This window comes from Oenanthe melanoleuca, chromosome 2, assembly GCF_029582105.1.
Source record: "Oenanthe melanoleuca isolate GR-GAL-2019-014 chromosome 2, OMel1.0, whole genome shotgun sequence".
In the NCBI taxonomy this organism is placed as follows: Eukaryota; Metazoa; Chordata; class Aves; order Passeriformes; family Muscicapidae; genus Oenanthe; species Oenanthe melanoleuca.
Genome location: NC_079335.1, coordinates 129,482,498 through 129,500,879, shown reverse-complemented (window position 1 = coordinate 129,500,879; position 18,382 = coordinate 129,482,498). Strand labels below are relative to the sequence as shown.

The 18,382-nt window shown below is 37.5% G+C and overlaps 1 protein-coding gene across 3 annotated transcripts; it reads right to left on the bottom strand.

The window, feature by feature from the left end:
• Positions 1-2,197: 2,197 nt before the first annotated feature.
• ARL5B (ADP ribosylation factor like GTPase 5B) lies at positions 2,198-18,125 on the bottom strand. Of its 3 annotated transcripts, XM_056482972.1 has the most exons (7): positions 17,906-18,121; positions 13,126-13,213; positions 10,524-10,584; positions 9,254-9,401; positions 7,554-7,637; positions 5,717-5,868; positions 2,198-3,797 (listed from the first exon to the last, which is right to left on the bottom strand). In XM_056482972.1, the coding sequence occupies exons 4-7, from the start codon at positions 9,395-9,397 to the stop codon at positions 3,749-3,751; spliced, it is 429 nt and encodes a 142-aa protein (XP_056338947.1). In that variant the 5' UTR covers positions 9,398-9,401; positions 10,524-10,584; positions 13,126-13,213; positions 17,906-18,121; the 3' UTR covers positions 2,198-3,748. The 3 variants fall into 3 exon arrangements, with proteins under 3 accessions (XP_056338947.1, XP_056338946.1, XP_056338945.1); XM_056482971.1 differs by lacking the exon at positions 13,126-13,213 and having other exon boundaries at positions 5,717-5,826; positions 17,906-18,125; XM_056482970.1 differs by lacking the exon at positions 13,126-13,213 and having other exon boundaries at positions 17,906-18,122.
• Between the last annotated feature and the right edge of the window lie 257 nt (positions 18,126-18,382).

Below are 18,382 nucleotides of genomic sequence, written 5' to 3'. Positions count from 1 at the left end.
TCAGCTACTGAACTGAGGTACACAGCCTCTTCATTTACTGAGGCATTTTAAAAGTCTTTCACACAGATGAACACAAGCTAAAGTAGGCAAGGCACTGTTAAACTGATCCTTTCCTGCCATCTAGGGGACACAAACTGGTGTGCAAACTGGAAGAATGTCTTCAGATACATCCAGGAAAACTTTCTGTATGAAATGCATCTCTCTACCCAGCAAAACAAAAATCAACTGAAGTGAGGAGTGGCACACCTAGCAAGAAACAAACCTAGTATAAAGCTGCATTCTCCTGCCTGCAGGGCGGGCACACACACTGTGTGGACAGCATGGAGCTTTTCCAGTTCACTATCCCCTAAGCAGCAAAATATAGAACCACTCAGTGTTGAAAGATCATCAAGGTAATTTTAGAAGCTGAAGGTTGTTCTCATCCTGCTCTCTTCACTGTTGCCTTCCAGGCTCTTTCACAAGACAGACCCAACAAAAGGAACGAGCAAACTCAGCTAAATGCTAAGCATAGTCAAATGCACACACAAAGATCCATACAAGTTTTTTCCCAGTCTTTTGTTTGCATTTGTTTTGTTCTTACTGTGAAAGAGAACAGTCCTCTAAAACAAACACTCTTCACTAAAACAAACAAAGACCCACACTTCCCATGGCTGAAATGAAGTGACAGTCTCTTTAGGATCAAAGCTGGAGCTTCTCCGAGATGAAAGGAAGCAGGTGTCCAGCCAAGATGTTCTGTGAACTGGCTACAGCTGCACATGATGGAGGCCCCCATTCTGCCCCAGTGAACGGACTGGAGATGAAATGAGAGTGACAAGGCTACACTGCTGCAATACCTCTTCACCACACAGTACTCACAAAAACCCCATCCAGCTTCACAGAACAACTCAATTTTATTTTGCTGACAAATATTTTGAGCAGCTGTGCCCAAATCTTCTTCACCTTACTGAGTGCAGTGTGTTTAAATAGCTGGAAAAAACCCCTGCTTTGAGGATACCACACCTCTTTGCCACCTAGACAGAAAGTAAAAAAACATGAACAAAGAAAAAGGCACGTGCCAACCTGTTTGCAGCAGTACAATATAAATTTGCATAGGACACCAATTTCTTGAACTTTAGGTGATTAACATTGCTCCTTGTGACCAGCATATTAAACACAGAATACTTTCAAAGTACAAAACTACCTGCAGGATATTTTCTACATTCAAATTAGCAAACATAATGCAGTATTTGGCAATGCAAAGACGCACACAATATTCTAAGGCAACCTTTAAAAATATTTTGATCAAATAACTTCTAGTTTAACAGGTTCCGAAGTTATTAAAAATAGGCCCCTCAAAATTCTATACCAAGCCATTTCCCCCCCAGAAATAATAATAGTAAAAAAATCAGAGCAATAATGCTGTGAACAAACCAATACCATCAATGGAAAGCTGTTGCAGAAAATAAAGTGTTTAGGTAACAAAAATCATAGCATTTGTCAGGAATGCCTTTTCCTGCAAAGATACTCAAAGGTCTTAAGTGTGAAGAAATTAAAACATTCATTATTCTGATATTCTAATGTCTACAACCAGACCATTTCCTCTTAATCAAGGTTATATGTATTACCTCAGGTAAGACTGGATTTACTAATCAAACTATAGATTTACAAACGGTTTTAGCTAGAAAGCATTAAATACAAAAAAAAAAACAAAAAAACAAACAACCAAAGGGCTATACATCCAGCTAGTGCTCTTTGTAAGTATTCAGGATTACATTCTGAATGACATAATTTCAGTCTGCAATTTAGATTTATTTTCAGTTTTATTTTTAAGTCACCAAACAAGAAACATAATTCATATATAATTTTATTTTTTCCTTTATATTTTGCTTCCCTAAGAGCAAAACAAATTTTATTTTCACACATTAAAACAGCTGAACATCAAAGCAAGCAGCTTTAATATCAAATTTTAACCTTGCCTTCCATTCTTTTTTCTTTATGCACCACTTTTCACCGATTTTAATTATTTTCTGAACATTTTGACTTAACATTCAATGTAGTCTTAAATGTGACATTTACTAACTGCCAATAATACACAACTTCATTCAACCAATCACTGTTTCCACATGCATTCAAAGTCTTTCCAACACTTAGGACAACATAATTGCTGATACTTTTAAAATTTCATCAAGTTTTATTTAAATAAAATGGAAGCAAATCAAAATTTACAAAGCTTAAAATTTTATTAAAGAAAACTCAGTGTGCTTAAATTTTCAAAACAAGATTTAACAGAAACATTTTGTCATCAAAGGCCTACAGTCAGTTTGTAAAACGGTTCTGGTAACCAAACTCCATGCGGCTTTCAGGCATGCAGAAGTGCAGAACGGTGCCTCTGGAAGACCTGCCAAGCATTTAGACAGGCTGGGTACCTGACTGCTGCTGGGACTTTGTGAGGAATTGGGTGTCCACTATTGGTTTTCATTTGTTGAGTTTTTTTAATCCTCATCTGGGGTTTTTTGGGGTGATTGGTGTTAGGTTTATTTGATGCCTAATGCTCTCAATTAACTCCTTATCCTCAGATTATCTTCAGATTTAACTTAATTCCCTTCTAATTGAATTAGCAGTTACTGGGTCGCTATTTCATCACCTGTTTTTCAAACTTCAGGTGAAGGAACCTAACTCAAACACCGTCAAAAGTTCTCTGCTTGTGCAAATAAGACCAAAAATGAAGGCAAAATATTTTCTCTGTAACAGAACTGAAAACATATATGATAGTAGGTAAATAAGTGTCAAGATTAGCTTCACTCTGAAGTTTATAGATACAGCACCATGGTTTTGTTTTGTTTATAAATCTGGCTTCCCTTTTGATTATGTACTCATTTAGAAAACAGCACTCTCATTAAAAGGTGAGGAAGGCTCATGTATACAGAATTTAAAACTTTTAACAGAATACAGCAAGTCTACACATAACACTGGCTGCTGTGATTCCAAATTTAATTATCCATTTATCTTTGAAAAGGTGTTCAAGTTCTAAATGACTACACCAGCACTCAGTAATGATATTTTTATGCACTGTACAGAGATGAAATCTTCAAGTAGAAGAACATAAGAATGTCCTAGAACTACATATCAGAGAAACTCAGACTGAAACAGGTTTCTTTTAAGGCAGAAGTTCAATTGTATATCAGATTAAAAGCCACCACAATATTAACTATAACTAGTTCAAAAGCATTTAAAAACTTGCATTCATAACTATTAATTCTTGTGCTGACTAGAACTCTACTAATGTTCCAGGAAGTCCTGCTGGAGATACGGTTATCCTTTGAGGTTAAAGCTATGGCAGAGTAAAGTTAGCCTAAACACTACTTTTAATTATCAAATAAAATGTGCTCATTTATGTTAGTAAGTTATACAACTATTTAGAAAGAGGAAATATGAAGTATTGACAATGATAAAACAGATTTTAAAAAGCTATCATTGAAAAAGTTAGAATTCATATTCAGAGGAATTTCAATGCTTAAAAACAGATTCACATATGTTCATCCAGTTGAAGATTAGTGTATTAAAAAAAGTTTAGAAAATACTTTTGTGTTTCAGTTCAGCTGTGCTTGATTCAAGCACAGCTTAGAGGTTGGCTGATATAAATTAAACATTGGTCACTGCCTCAGCAGCCAAAAGTACAGAAAAATGTACATGTTCACAGGATAAATAGAAGTCTCTTCTTTTGGAGGAATTAAAGAAAAAAAAAAAAAAAAAAGAAAAAAGAGAAAAGCTATCTCACTCCAATACGGGAGGTCATCCACTCCAAGCCTTGGCATAACCTGAAAGATAGGAGATGTTATAATTGGTACAAGTTCTATTCCAGCATTTTGAAGGCATTTTCCGCCTTTTTTTTTTTGTGTAAAACAGCTACTTAAAATAAATCAAATCAACTGGAAATGGGATTGAAAGCTGAACAGAGTGAACAGTGTTTTAAACTAAGTCTACTTAGGCCTTAGCCAGATGAAAATGGTCATGCATTCTATTTCATTGAAGCTTGGCAGTATTTCAATTTTTTTTTTTCCTTGTAAACCTAAAAGACACTATCCTTAAATTCTTAACCACAAGTACATGGAAACAAAAAAGTTTTTCTTCTTCTACAGAAAGCTAGACCTTCACATACTAATACCAAAAGATAAAGGGCAGATTATCCAGACTGAATCGCTTCATGAAAAGAAAGTATATCAAGAATTCTAAAATTACATTACAAAATTAAAAGTGTGTTTATATTGAATGCTAAGACTGCATGGGATCGAATCTGCTTCCTAACTCAATTTGCATCTCCATTTAAAAGCCTTTAGAAGACAGACTTTGATTTTCTAGGGATCTAGTTACCTAGTTTATACCCCTTTGAGCTTTACCTTTGCACAGTAAATCAGGGTTGAGCTATCCAAGAATGCTAGCTTCACTCACACCAGGTTCTTGTCAGATTCTTGTCAGATCTTCCCAAGGAAGACTCAGCTCAGTGATCAAACTCTGGGAATGTTAAGCTGGTCTCACTACTGTCATTGTTTAAAGTACTCCAATCATTCATCGGTTTTTGTTTTACAATACAAAAGCAGCAGCCTAGGACGACCACTGTTTTTAAACTAAACCTTGTATTTATTAATTATTACTTTCCTTCAAATGTCAACTTGGTTGAAGATCCTAGTTAGTACATAAACTCTGTATTCAAAAGTGACTTAAGCAAAACTGGTAGAAGGAATTAGAGTTAACTCTTAGAACGAAACAATACAACCACCCCATTAAAAAAAAAAAACACTTTATTCTCACTAACACATTCCACCCTAAGGAAGTTAATGCCACCCTACAAGATATCTCTGTGACATTAAACAGTACTTCATGCAAGAAAGTGAGGTAGATGCTCTCCCTTCCCAAATACAGAGTTGGATTCCTTATTTTTGATGTCACAAGACCACATTATTGTAAAAGCTGTATTGTAAAGGTTGTACAACACAGATGAAAAAAACCTCTAAATATCACACTTTACAAGACTGCTTTAAAAATCAAGATGAGAAATTAGTACACTTCCCACCATACAAGCAAGACATTAACTTGTTAAAAGGAAAGGTATCCAAAAATGTTTTTTGACATTTACGTACTAAGGATCTAAGGCTAGCCCAGCTTTCCATCTTAGCAATTGTTGGCATAGGGTATACAATTTCCAAGATTAGCTACATTAGACAAATATAAAAAAAAGTTAAATATTGGTAACAATCTTATTTTATGACAGGTCTATGTAACTTTTCATCAAAAGTATGTTTCAATGCTAATCAAAAAACCCAGCCAACCAAAAATCCCAAAAACACCTCAAGCCCCCACCTTAGAAGCCTCCTGTAGTTTAGAATATAAAGGAAGAAAACAGTAGCTTATTTCTTTAAATAGAGAACCACACAAGAGTAAGAGAGTAGCACAGAGAGTAGACAGCTATGTCAACAGCTACATACTTAGGTGGAGGGGTGATGTCTGGCTTTTGGTTTGGGGTTTTTAACAATAAATGGAAGACTTTCACACAAATTTGGAGTTTGAGCTATGAAAAAACATACAAGGTTCAATTCATAAAATGAAAAGTTCAGAATGTCCCTCTGACTGCAAAGTTCAGAAAACACAAACTTTCAGAAAATCCACTTTGGTGTCAGCAGGCTTCTAAATCAGTATTCTCACTTACCAGGAACTGCCAGAGGAAGCAGTAAGCACTTACCCCTCTCCTGTCAAAGCACAGCAGGACTGAATGTGCCAGGGGTGATCCTTTATGGAGCTGAGGGTGAGGTATGCAGATATCTCAGCAGCTGACATGCAGCCCTTCATGTCCTGCTTGTTGGCAAAGATGAGAACCGCAGCCTTCCGTAAATCCTAGCAATGATTCAGAGTACTCACAACAGTTACTACACAGAACTAAAGGGCTATTGTGCTAACTTCATTTGTTAAAATAACTGTATGCACAAATTACGCTGGAGCATGGACTTTTAACTGTCTTACTACACTAAACATTCATTACAGTAAGACTGAAAAAACTCATTTATTCACCACCACAGAGAATCAAATTGTAATGTATTACATGAGTATCCTTTCAGTGTTGACCACATGTCCATACATAACTAATGAAAGTCTTCCCAAAATACATTTTATAGTGCTCCAAATCATTCAGCCAGCAGAATTATTTCTGGTTAAAAACTCCAAGTCCTGCAATAAATATTATTCAAATGGAAAAGCCTGGTAGACATGAATCCCTTGAAATTGCTTTTAACTTCATTAAAAAAGTACTGTATTGATTAAAGCAGTAATAATTAAAGAAAGCCTTCTGAATTCCTGTAAGTTGGACCTTTGTGTCCCAAAAAGGAAGCTCTAACAACGCTGCATCAGTTTTAATAACTAATAATTTTTTTTTTGTTTCAATATAGAATTTATCATTCCAAACAGCAATGAGAAGAGCTGGAATGTATGGCTTTAAAAGCACAGAAGGGTAAACAAACCTAATAGGAAGCTGACAGCTGCAACTAAAAATGTTCAATACATTTAAATGCATATTAAATTTTTAGACTATTTTTCCACCAAGAGAAAAAAAACAAAAAACTTGAAGACAACAAAGCTCTATGATCTACAGCTGAAAATTCAACCCTACAAGTAGTCCAGTCTAACCTACCAATTGATTTCAAGAGATGGTAGATCACAATTTCTCAAGAGTTTGAGACTGGAAACTAAAAAACTACATGGGAAAACTTCAGCACAAGAAGTAATTTTTCCACTGTTTTTGGTAGTGAATTTACTCCTTATGATTAGACCCAAACTACAATTAATATTAAACTGTAAAGCAAAAGCTCACTTAAGTGAAACACAAGTGTCTCAGAGAAATGAAGCCAACAGGATTACCTGCACTGTACTAAATCCTTTTCTTTCAAAAATGAAGGAGAATATTTAGATTTAAAACAATCTTAATTCAGCTTCAGAGTGATCACAAAGGATTTTAACATGCTTTATCTAAGCCAATGTACAAATCAATTTAGGGTGTTTGAGCGAGTTTACCCAATGCTGAGCATTCCCCAGGACAACACAAATAATAAAAATACAAACAACTAATTCTGAAGGAAAATGACCTGAAAGTAATTGTTCCATAGTATGATATATGCTCCTTAATTTTAAGGAACAGGATTAAAACAAACAAAAAAAAGTAGGCAATTCCATTTCTCTAAAATAAATTTTTTTTAAAAATTGTTTCTTGAAATTTTAACCATTTAACTGAAATAGCCAGTGGTAAAGGACAATAATACCCAGTTACATTAATATGTAGCATAGAATATTTTACAAGTTCAACATTTGCAAAGACTGGCCAGATTACAATCAAGCAAGTCCATTTAGAAGGGTGCTTCATAATAATTTTTCTGCTTATTTATAACTTAAATGGTTTTAAATTGTGATCAACTTGAATGCACACTTATTCTCCTTTTTTTTTCTGATGGTATTATTTTTGTTAACATAGGAAACATGCAATGTTATTTCACTGTTCTCAACAAAACTATTATCCCAACTCCCCACCATACCTCATGAGCCAGCATTCTATAAAGTTCTTCTTTTGTGATAGAAAGTCGCTCTCTATCAATGCTGTCAACAACCAGAATGATGAACTAGGGAAAAACACCAATAGTATAGTATGTAAATGCAAATTACAAATTACAGAAAGCACAATTTCAAAAGACCACTACCACAAGTCTTCCTACAGAAGAGACATACACTTTCAGAGCACATTAGAAAAGAAAAAGTGACAAAAGAGAGAAAAGAGAGACAGCAGTAAAAAAGGAGAATTAGAAATCACTGCTATAATTCTCCAACATATTCTCCAAACCACTTTGATTATAAAATTAAAGGGATTCATTAGCCATTGAAAATGACCACAAAGTATGAAAACCTAAGTCAATTTAATGCTGCTATGACTTTGAGATGCCCAGCAGATGAGGAGGAACAGTAACGGAATTATTCATATGAGGGAGGCTAGGATTAGCATAGTAAACAGATCTCTTTTCTTCCTCAACTGCTTCCAGCAGACAAAGCTTCTAAGTAAAGGGAAAGTTCTTCTTTCCAAGTACTACATGGCACTGGATTTCAGAATATGCTAGACAGAATATGAAGAACATCCCAAAAGTATCACAAAAATAATATATGCACCTCTCCAAATTCTGAAATCAAAGACACTCAAAGGATAAATGCCAAGAACTTACTGTTCTATACCAGATAATGCTGGCAGAAGTCTCTTTTATGTGTTTCTTAGATTCTTATGTGTTTCTTATCTTTTCCAGATAAAACAAAAAATTAGTCTAAAATACTAGAGATGAAGGTTGAGATGTCATTATCAGGCTTACAGTAGATATAGGACAGATCATGGATCTCACCTCTCTCCAAGAATATAGGAAAAGATATAAAAAATGAAGAGATAAAAAAGCTAATTTTACAGGAGGATGGAATACTTAATATAATGAGTTGTATCTACAAGAGGTCTCTGCTTTTAGTAGAAATGGTAAGAAATGTAGTCTTGAATATTTTACATGATTGTAGACATCTCAAGAAGAGTCTTCAGTGATTATATGTGCCTTTTTGTACTGATAACCTCTTAGCCTTAAAAAGACTGTCATAAAAAACAAACTCCACAAGTCCACTGTTGCTGAATTCTACTCCAACCTTTCCAGCAACAGCAGCTCTACCAGTACCTCATGAGCTGTGCACAGCAAGACTTTCCCTCCTCCTCTGGATAAAAGCTACAAGCTGATCAGCTTTTTAAACACTGCTGCCTAGGCTTAGAGAAAGTTTCATTACTTGTCCTTAATTATCATTATTTCAAAACTGTTTCAGACTAGATGTACAGAAGCCCAGCTGACCACTGCAAATCATTACAAAATTTGCAAATTACATTTCAAAATTTTTTTTTAATCTACTTTAAAAAGCAAGCAAAAATCTGATCTAAAATGTATTTCATTATAATTTGATTGCCTAGGGAAAAAAAAAATCTAACTTCACAGCTTATAGCATTGATCAAATAACATTAGTGTAAAGCAGACAGAAAAAATACTTCAAATATTACCAGAAAGATGGCTGCATACCAGAGATACCTCACACTTCTTGAACTTATTCTTCCTCATTAAAATTAAGAACAATACAGCTGCAATCTTTACAAAAGTCTACAAACATTCCCATTAAATAAATAAATAAAATTTCAAACAAAACTTATTTGATTTGCTGCAAATCCTACCTCTGTGTTTGAATAATAGGTATTCCACGATGACCGTAATGATTCCTGTCCTCCAATATCCCACATTAAGAAATGAGTGTTTTTCACCACTATTTCTTCTACATTGCTTCCTATGGTTGGAGAAGTATGAACCACTTCATTCATTAAGCTAAAGGAAACAATATCACACCATAAAGACCAGTCAGTAAAAAGCACAATGCTTGTTACAGCTCAGTCGTAACAAATTTTTTTGTAGAAAAAGTAAATGTGTGTAAATGGACATAAAATATTAAAAAATTAGACATATTTTTAAAAAGCTATACATTTGAACTTTAGAAAGCAGTGACTGTAGTCATGCTTAAAGAAATCAGCAATGAAAAATAAGCACATAAAAGGCATAACAAATGGATAAGCATCTGTGTTTCAGGACTGTCTTTCTAAAGAACATTAAGAGACATGTAAAATGCACTTGTTTTAAAGTAGGATCTAAAGATCCTAAATACAAAAGCAGTAAACCATGCAAAATATAAATCAGAATATAATTTTATCAAAGCACTCTACTTAGTAACTAGATTTTAAATCCCAAAAGACTGTTTGGCTGCTCATCAGTTCCACCACTAAGCTTGCTCAAAATGGTTATGTATAGAAAGCCTTTTTGGAAAGCATACTATGCTGCTTTGATATCCATATACAAGGATATTAATTTATCTACACCCTCCTCCTTTTCCACAAATACAATAGTAATTGTGATCCTGACAACACTCTTGAATTTATTATAGATATTCTTGTAAGGCTGCCAAGATTTGGGTGCAATGATGCTATTGAAAATGAGTAAGGTAAGACCTAGGCAAGCTGAAATGTTATTTTAAGGAATTCTCCATCACAAATTTTAGACACTGGAATTGAGAAACATTTGGAAACATTTTTTTGATTTTTGAAGAGTGGCTAGAATTTCCATTAATTTAAAAATTGTGTTCTTTTCTGTAGTTAGTGACAACAGAATTATTTCTATGCATCAGATTCAAACAGGCTTTCATGGGAAAACAATCTGCAGTTCATCTTGTGCTTGGATGTACAATTTGTTGTTCAATTTGCAGCTCACTTTTAAAACATTTCAATTCCTTCACTTATTCTTTAAATATTTACTCTTTTTAGAACAACTAATATCATTAGGAACAAAGTGTGATCTAGAACCCGAGATATTCCACCAGGTTAAAAAACTGAATTTTCAAAGATTAAACAGTGACAAATAATAAAATGCAAACAGCAAATAATTAGTTCATCTACTTACAACTGGTAAAGAATAGTAGTCTTTCCAGCATTATCAAGTCCCACTATGATTACTTTGTGCTCTGCATATTAAAAAAGAAAAAAAAAAAAAAAAAGGAAAAAAAAAGAAAAAAAAGAAGACAAAAATAAATTAGTGGAAACAGCAATAATTATAATTCTGGTTAATAACTCTCCCTTACTGAAGAAGCAACTGCTTGTTTCTGTTATTTCAATACTCTACACAGATTAGTGGAGACTTCAGGACAAAAAAAAAAGCCAAACAAGCCTCGTCTTCTCTAGAGACTCCAGTCTCAGGAAAAGTCAGCACTGGACATCTAATAAAGGGATGGTTACTAATGATTACTTCATCTACAACATCTAGCTTTAGAAAGAAAAATACAATCAGAAAATATAATTCATAGCAGTGTATCATGTTAAGAATACCAATAAATACTCAAAGACTGCAAAATACATTACCCTAACATTCAAGGATCAATAATAAACATTTGTTAAGGTACCATCATTATTCACAAAGAAAACCTAAGAGGAAACTGTATTTTAAATAGGCCACAGATTCTAACTCTGCAACTTCTGAACTGAAAAGTCACAGAATGATAGAATGGTCAAGGCTGGGAGACACTTCTGGAGGTCATCTGGTCAAACCTCCTTGCTCAAGCAGGTCCACAGAGCCAGTGGCCTAGGACCATGTCCAGGGAGGGTTTTAACACATCCAAGATGGAAACTCCACAGCCTCCCTGGACAGCCTGGGTCACTGCTCAGTCACCTTCACAGTGAAAAAGTGTTTCCTGATGTTCAGAGAGAACTGCCCAGTCCTGTCATTGGGCACCACTAAGACAAGTCTGGCTCTGCCCTCCTTGCCCCTCTTTGTCTCCTATGTGAAATCACCCCTGCAGCCCATCACTGGACTCTCCCCAGGATGTCCATGGCTCCTGTACTGACGAGCCCAGAACTGGACACAGTGCTCCAGGTGAGGCCTCATTAGTGCTGAGCAGAAAGAAATGATCATGCACCCCAACCTGCTGTGAAGTCCAGCACACAAAATAGTGATCTTGCAATTGCTGCAACACTGTTTTTTTCCAGGCACAGGGAAGACAAAACAGAAATCAACCAACCAAACAAAACCAGTAAAAAAGTCCTCCAGAATTTATATGCTTCTCTGTAAATAACCTTTCTTAGAATTTCAAACATAGTAATACCACTTAGAATGGTGGCTCTTTTGCTACATGCATGAAGTTACAACATACTGATCCAATTACTGACAAAAAAAGCAAACCACTCGAGAGTGAAGAATTTGCAAATGAAGAAATAAAAACTGTGAACAAGCTCACCTTTAAAAAGAGAATATTTACAAATCTAGGGCACTTATTTCAAAGCAAAACATGGTTCATAGTTTAAAGATTTCCTATAAACTACCGCATTTGATCTATAGGATCAAATAAGTTACTAGATCAGAAAATCTATCCTAAGTATCAAATTGATGGTTTTTCCTCCAAAAGTGGGTGGTTTAAGGAAAAACAGAAGTGTTTTGGTTAAAAAACTACTTATATATAGTAGCCTAGGTGTTTTTTCCCTGAATATTATTGTAATAAAACATTTTCTTGTTTAGAACTTTTTAAAGTTTTGCTATGCAATAGTCATAACAGATGGTAAAATGTATATCCTTGCACCAGTTCCCTACTACTGCATCCTGTCAATACATTCTAAGAAAAGAACATTTCCTGGCTGTAAAGACAGGAGTAATTTTAGCCCCACTAACAGCAGCATCAGTAATTAATAACCTTTTCCAATACATAAATAGTATAAAATCTTCTCTACTTTCAATGCTAATAAATCATGCCTAGTAGCTTGACTGCCCATCTCTTTTTCAAATTTAGTTAAAGATCTTTCAAAGGTCAACACCACAATACTCTCCCGCTGTTTTCAAACCAGACGTGGTCAACTATTGCCAGGAAGAAAATGATTCTACTTTTGCAGCATTCTCTTCAAGTTATCTTCAAGAAAGAAAAGAAATTCCAGTCAGGCATCACACTGCTCTCTCATCTTCTTATCAGAACACATCATCTTAGGCATGAATGACTGGAGTGTTGGATGATACAACATCACACTACTGTAAGTGAGGAAGAAAAAACCTCCATTGAGATGGCTGCTTTTGAAAGCCACTGAAGTGTGAATGGTCCAACACTAACTGGGAAGAAAAGGCACAGCTTATCTGTGTTACTTCAGAGTCAAATGGTGTTTCATACAGTGATTGAATAAGCACAAACAATAAACAGTCACACAAGTGTTAATTAACAGTCATCTTGGGAGGAAAATAGTAAGATGAAATCATGGGTATTTCATACAAATAGCAGATTCCAGAACTATAGTAATGGAAACTCTTCACTTAAAAACATATTCAAAAGTTGAATTTCTGTCTAGTTTGATGAAAATACATAAAATTTACACATATGTGAGCTCAAAAACTACCAAACTAAGACAGAACAGAAGTTTTAGCATGACAACTACTTATTCATAAGAGCAACTAGGAGAAGACACATGCCACATTTAGAAGGAAGGACAGTGACTGGGTAAATCATAGGCAGTGATTTGTGTTCTGTACTTACAGACTAACTCAAGTTTCTCCCTTTCACTGGCTGGTATTCAAACTCAGTTTAGGTTGTATTCATGAATATCTTCCCAGTCCACCATGTTCTTGGTAAAAGAAGAAGAAAATCCATAACAAAGTTGAGAGAGCAGAAGAGAAGAGTCTTTATTAATCATGTAGGAAGAGGGAGGGAAGACAGGGAAAGTAGAAGTAGGCATATGCAGGAGAAAAAAATAAAAGACAGTATTAGACTACTCCTTAAAAGAATCCAAGAACTTCTTGGTTTCATCAACCATTTCTAGCACACTGTTCAAAAAAGTTTATATGTAATATGGTTAAAAAAAAATCTCTGGCAGTTTAGTATTACAAAAACACAGGACAGTGAAGATTATCTTCTTGCAGATGTTAAAAGAAAGACACAATATGCTTTTTTCTTCCCTTACTCATCTGTATTTCCCTATGATAAGAGGGCCCAAAACTGAAGATTCAATTCTCCCACCATGTCTTTTCCTCTATTTTGAAAAAGTTAAAAATAAAAAATTAAAAAAAAAAGTCTAAATACTTTAATGATGAGACTGCTAACATATTTGGAAGAAATGACCCCTGAATGGGTACTGATAGCTTTCAGGCTGTGAAACAAAATGCTCATCTGGTTCCAAAGAGCAACAATCCTGGAGGCCTCAGAGCTGAAGACAGAATGCAGACAGAACTTTGCTAGAAAGAAGGCAGGAGCAATAGCATAATTCTGGAGGTCAAAGAGGTCTCAATACAAAGATTCATTCTTCACACTAAGAGCTATTTTAGAGTCTTCTCTTAAGCACAGAAGAGCTGCTAAAATACACTTCGTATCCCCAGATTTGATCACAAGAAAGTAGACAAATTGTCAATAACTTTTAGCAGCCAGCAGAATCAAAAGCCATCTAATTTTCCAGATAATGGTCTCTCCTAACCTGACTGGAAACTGCCTAAGTGAAGTAAACTGTGAAGTTACAGATGTTCAATCATCTTGAATTAGAGTTTACCATTATTTTTCTTAAAGTAATTTTTAATAACTGTAGCTATATATATACATATATATATATATATATATATACAGCTGAATAATTACTGTTCCAAAAATAAGTAAACCCTAAATTTATGAGTTCCTCAAAGAACTCCACCACTTAAAAAAAAACCCTAAGGTTCTGATATCTGTCATTTCTCTTTATCAAGGTTGCCAACATTCACTTCTACTTTGAACCCACAGTTTAATTAAGAGTTATCTTGGTAATATTGATGGAATGATAAGCAAATTTTACTCAGACGTGTTAACACAGGCATTAACTTAATGGCTCCACACTACTACATGCTGCTAAGAAGAATGTTCCATTGGACTACTGAATCATAGATTCAGCAGGTCATTTTTGAAGTCTGATTTTTTTTTAAACTTCTAAAAGTAAATTACTAATAAAAGTAAATTCAACCGAACTTACAGCATTTAGTAATGAGATTTTAAATGACTGCAGAGCATATCTTAAATGAAAATGATACTTGAGTATTTTTTTAATCAAGTTTTTTTTTGTCAATTAAAAAAAAAAAGAGGAAGCCATTAGAAAGTCACCTAGAAAAATGACAAAAGTCTATTTTAAAATCAACAATTTATTTTATAAGTAAAATTATCTCTACTTCAGTTCACATCATTCCATTACTAATTGATTATGAGACAACATATACTGAGAGCTGAAAGACTTAAGCACACCTCATCCCCCATGCTCTACTTGGTGGAACACAGATGCAATTTTCAAATCTTTGCTTAGTTTCACCTTTCCTTTTGCCAGTCCCAAGTTCTGCAGCCTATCACACAACTTGCATGAGAACTGATACCATGATCCTCACACAGCAGACTCTAACTGATCTTTAGAATACTCCCTCTGTGCAGTCAAAATCAATGTGTAAGTTTCTGTGCTAGTCTGCTCAACCAGCAGATTCACAGGACAGCCTGTGAATTCTCTAAGGAATCACCAAGATTTGATGTAACTAGAAGAGTAACCAAACTCAACTCAGAAATTACTAAGCTTTATTATTAGTAACAATACTATTCAGAGAAAATGGTTGTGTAGTTGCAAAAGAATTTCCCATTAACTCAAAAATTTATGCTTAAAGCATAAATGGATGAGATTTCAATTTTGGCTATGAAAAGAAACTCACTTTCTTTTCTGTTGTTATACAAGAAGAAGACGTAAAAACAAAAACAAAACAGAACAAAGCAAAAATGAAACAAAAGACAAATCCAGCACTAAACCAAGATCAGAATACATCCTAAAGTCTCTTACTGGATAAATGTCAAAGAGTAAATATTTCATACTTTTATCTCATCTATTTAACTGTGAGACTAATTTTTCATTAACCATCTAAATATATGAATGCATTAGGTTTGCAATGCAAGATTTTGATAATGGAGAGGGCTACACAGTGTTTTCTGTGAGAAACCCCTAGAAACTTCTCCTACATTTATGCAGCCAATGGCCATCAGCAACAAGTGTAATGCCCTGGGATAACATATTAAAGATGGGACAAGGTTATTGCACAGGTGTAAATATGGACAAAGAAGAGTGAGAAAATGCAGCCAGAGACCCATGGGGGAGCAGAGATCCCCCTGAGCCCACGGAGGACCCCGTGCTTGAGCAGGTAGATCCCAAAGGCAGCTGTGACCCCACTGGACACTCATGCTGGAGCAGGCTCCTGGCAACAACCTGTGGACCTGTGCAGAGGAATCCACTCTGGAACAAGTTTGCTGGCAGGTTTGTGACCTCGTGGGGGATCCACACTGGAATGGCTTGTCCCTTAAGGACTGAGCCTTGTGAAATGGACTCATGCTGGAACAGATGGTGAAGAATTGTAGGCCTTGGGAAGAACACACATTGGAGAAGCCCATGGAGCACTGCCTCCCGTGGGAGAGATCCCCCACTGGAACAGGGGATGTAGTCCCCACGCAAGGAAGAAACAGCTGCAGAGAGAACATGTGGTGAACTTACCACAGTCCCCATTCCCTGCTCCCTCCTGCAGGAAGGTGGTAGAGAACCAAAAAAAAAAGCTAATCCTGGGAAAAAAGAGGGAGGAATGGGGGGCAGGTGTTCAGAAGATCTGGTTTTATTTCTCACTAATCTGTTCTGATTTGACTGGGAATGAATTATATTGATTTCAGAAATTGAGTCTGTTTTGCCCATGATGGGAACTGATGAGTGATCACTCCCTATCTTTATCTCAATCCAGAAGCCTTCTGCTGTGTTTTCTCTCCCCCTGTCCAGCTGAGGACGGGAGTCACAGAGCTGCTCTGGTGGGCATCTGGCACCCAGCCAGGGTCATTCACAATGAAGAACAACTTTTCTTCCAGGAAATATTATACAACAACCAAGACAATGTGTTTTCCTGAAGATAAATTTTGACATCATATGCTACTATAGAGGCAAATACTGAATGCCAACAGTTATCTCCTGATCAGTTCCCTGCTTATAGATCTCTTTGGAGTCTTAGGGATACTTCATGGAAGAAAAGGAGTTGCAGATTGCACTACTTGATGAAAACAAAAGAAAAGGTACTTAATATTTCCCTGGAGTATAGGGGAAACATTGAATCTTGCCAAATAGGTTTGACATTTCAGGAAAATAAGAAATCAGCAACAAATTCAGAAGACTCTTTTAGAAGACTTAAGGAATGTTGTGGTAGGATGGTGTATGCATGAGAAAAATAAATTATCTGGGATTGGATCCCAATCATACCCCATGAAAGACAGTTTGATACACAGATCTCCAGGTGCACACACACTGAGTCTTTGCTCTGGTATCTACAGAATTAGAACATGTTATGTGCAATCACAGGGACAAAACTATGAAAGTACACCAGGTGTATCTGCCTCCAAAAACTTGCAACAGAACATTGCACAAAAAAGGTTATCTGCATTTTCAGTAACTTTAAAGTGGAAATGAGGTACACATTTGGAGCCTTGATGAGAGAACAATTAATGAATTTACTGTTTATATTGTTTTTCCTTCAGACCCTGTGCTTGAAGCAGGCAAAATGATGTTACTATTAGCTATGTGATTTTCTAACCAAAGATAGCTAGGTAAACAAAAATCCTTTAAAGAAGTAAATTAACAGATAGACTATAATTTCCTACTTTCATGATAACCGTCTGAGATAAAGGTGGTGGCAGATGCAAATTCTGAATTCTGGATCAGAACATGAGCCATGATTGCGGGGCTGGATGAACAGGGCAGGAGAGCACGGAAAGCGATACTATCCCCTTACGACCTTTTCATTTTTGGCCGGAGAACTGATTTTCTTGGGTCACTAACTGTATATAGCTGGCATCTTTGCCAAAACACAAATAGATCTTTACCTCGAAGGCCCCCATGTTTGGCGTTCTTCTTTTCCTTCTAATAAAGACTAAAATAACATGAATTTAATAACAGAGCTCGACTTTACAAAGGAGGATCGGCGAAGCCAAGACGGTCCATCGAAGCTCAGCGGTCGCGGCCGCCGGGCGTGCACCGCCCGAAGGGTCCCGGGGCAGACGACGCGCTCAACGCGGCCGGGGAGGAGGGGAGAGGAGGGACCACCTCGGACACTCAAACAAAGCGGCCCCGAGCATGCGGCGCCGCGGGACCGGCCTCGGGGCGCTGCGCAAAGCCCAAGTTTTGGCCGGGCGGGCCTTCAGGGGAAGCCGGGTGAGCGGAGCCGGCCCCGAGCCCCGCGGCCCCCGCGGCCCCGCGGGCTCCGCTCGCCGCCCGCCCCGCCGCGCCTCGGGCCCGCGCGCCCACCTTGGCTACCGAAGAGGCTCCACAGCTTGGCGAAGATTAGGCCCATGCCTGGCCCCGGCTTCCCGCCGAGCGCCCGGGGCACTCCGAGCTCACCCAGGCGGCGGCAGCGGCGGCGGCGGCGGAGACTCCCCAGCTCCCTCGGCGGACGCTCCCGCAGCGGCCCCGGCAGCGCCGAGCGGGCGGGCGGGCACACGGAGGGGCGGGCACGCGGCGCGGCCCCGCCCGCCAACGGCCGCACGGCCCCGCCCCTCCGCACGGCCCCGCCCCTCCCCACGCACGGCCCCGCCCCACGCACGGCCCCGCCCCACGCACGGCCCCGCCCCACGCACGGCCCCGCCCCACGCACGGCCCCGCCCCACGCACGGCCCCACGCACGGCCCGCGCGTCATTGCCGCGTCATGGCGGCGGCGGCGGCGGCTGTAGCAGCGTGTCTGCGGGGAGCCGGCAGGACGGAGCCGTCCCGCAAGGGACGCCTGC

Bases quoted from the DNA above. Each gene is read 5' to 3' on its own strand.
- ARL5B (XM_056482970.1), bottom strand. From the start codon at position 17,951: ATGGGCCTAATCTTCGCCAAGCTGTGGAGCCTCTTCGGTAGCCAAG. The intron at 9,402-10,523 runs GTAAGTAGATGA...TGTTTCCTTTAG, and splicing joins ACTACTATTCTTTACCAGTT to CTTAATGAATGAAGTGGTTC. The intron at 7,638-9,253 runs GTAGGATTTGCA...GTTTTTCCCTAG, and splicing joins CCTATTATTCAAACACAGAG to TTCATCATTCTGGTTGTTGA.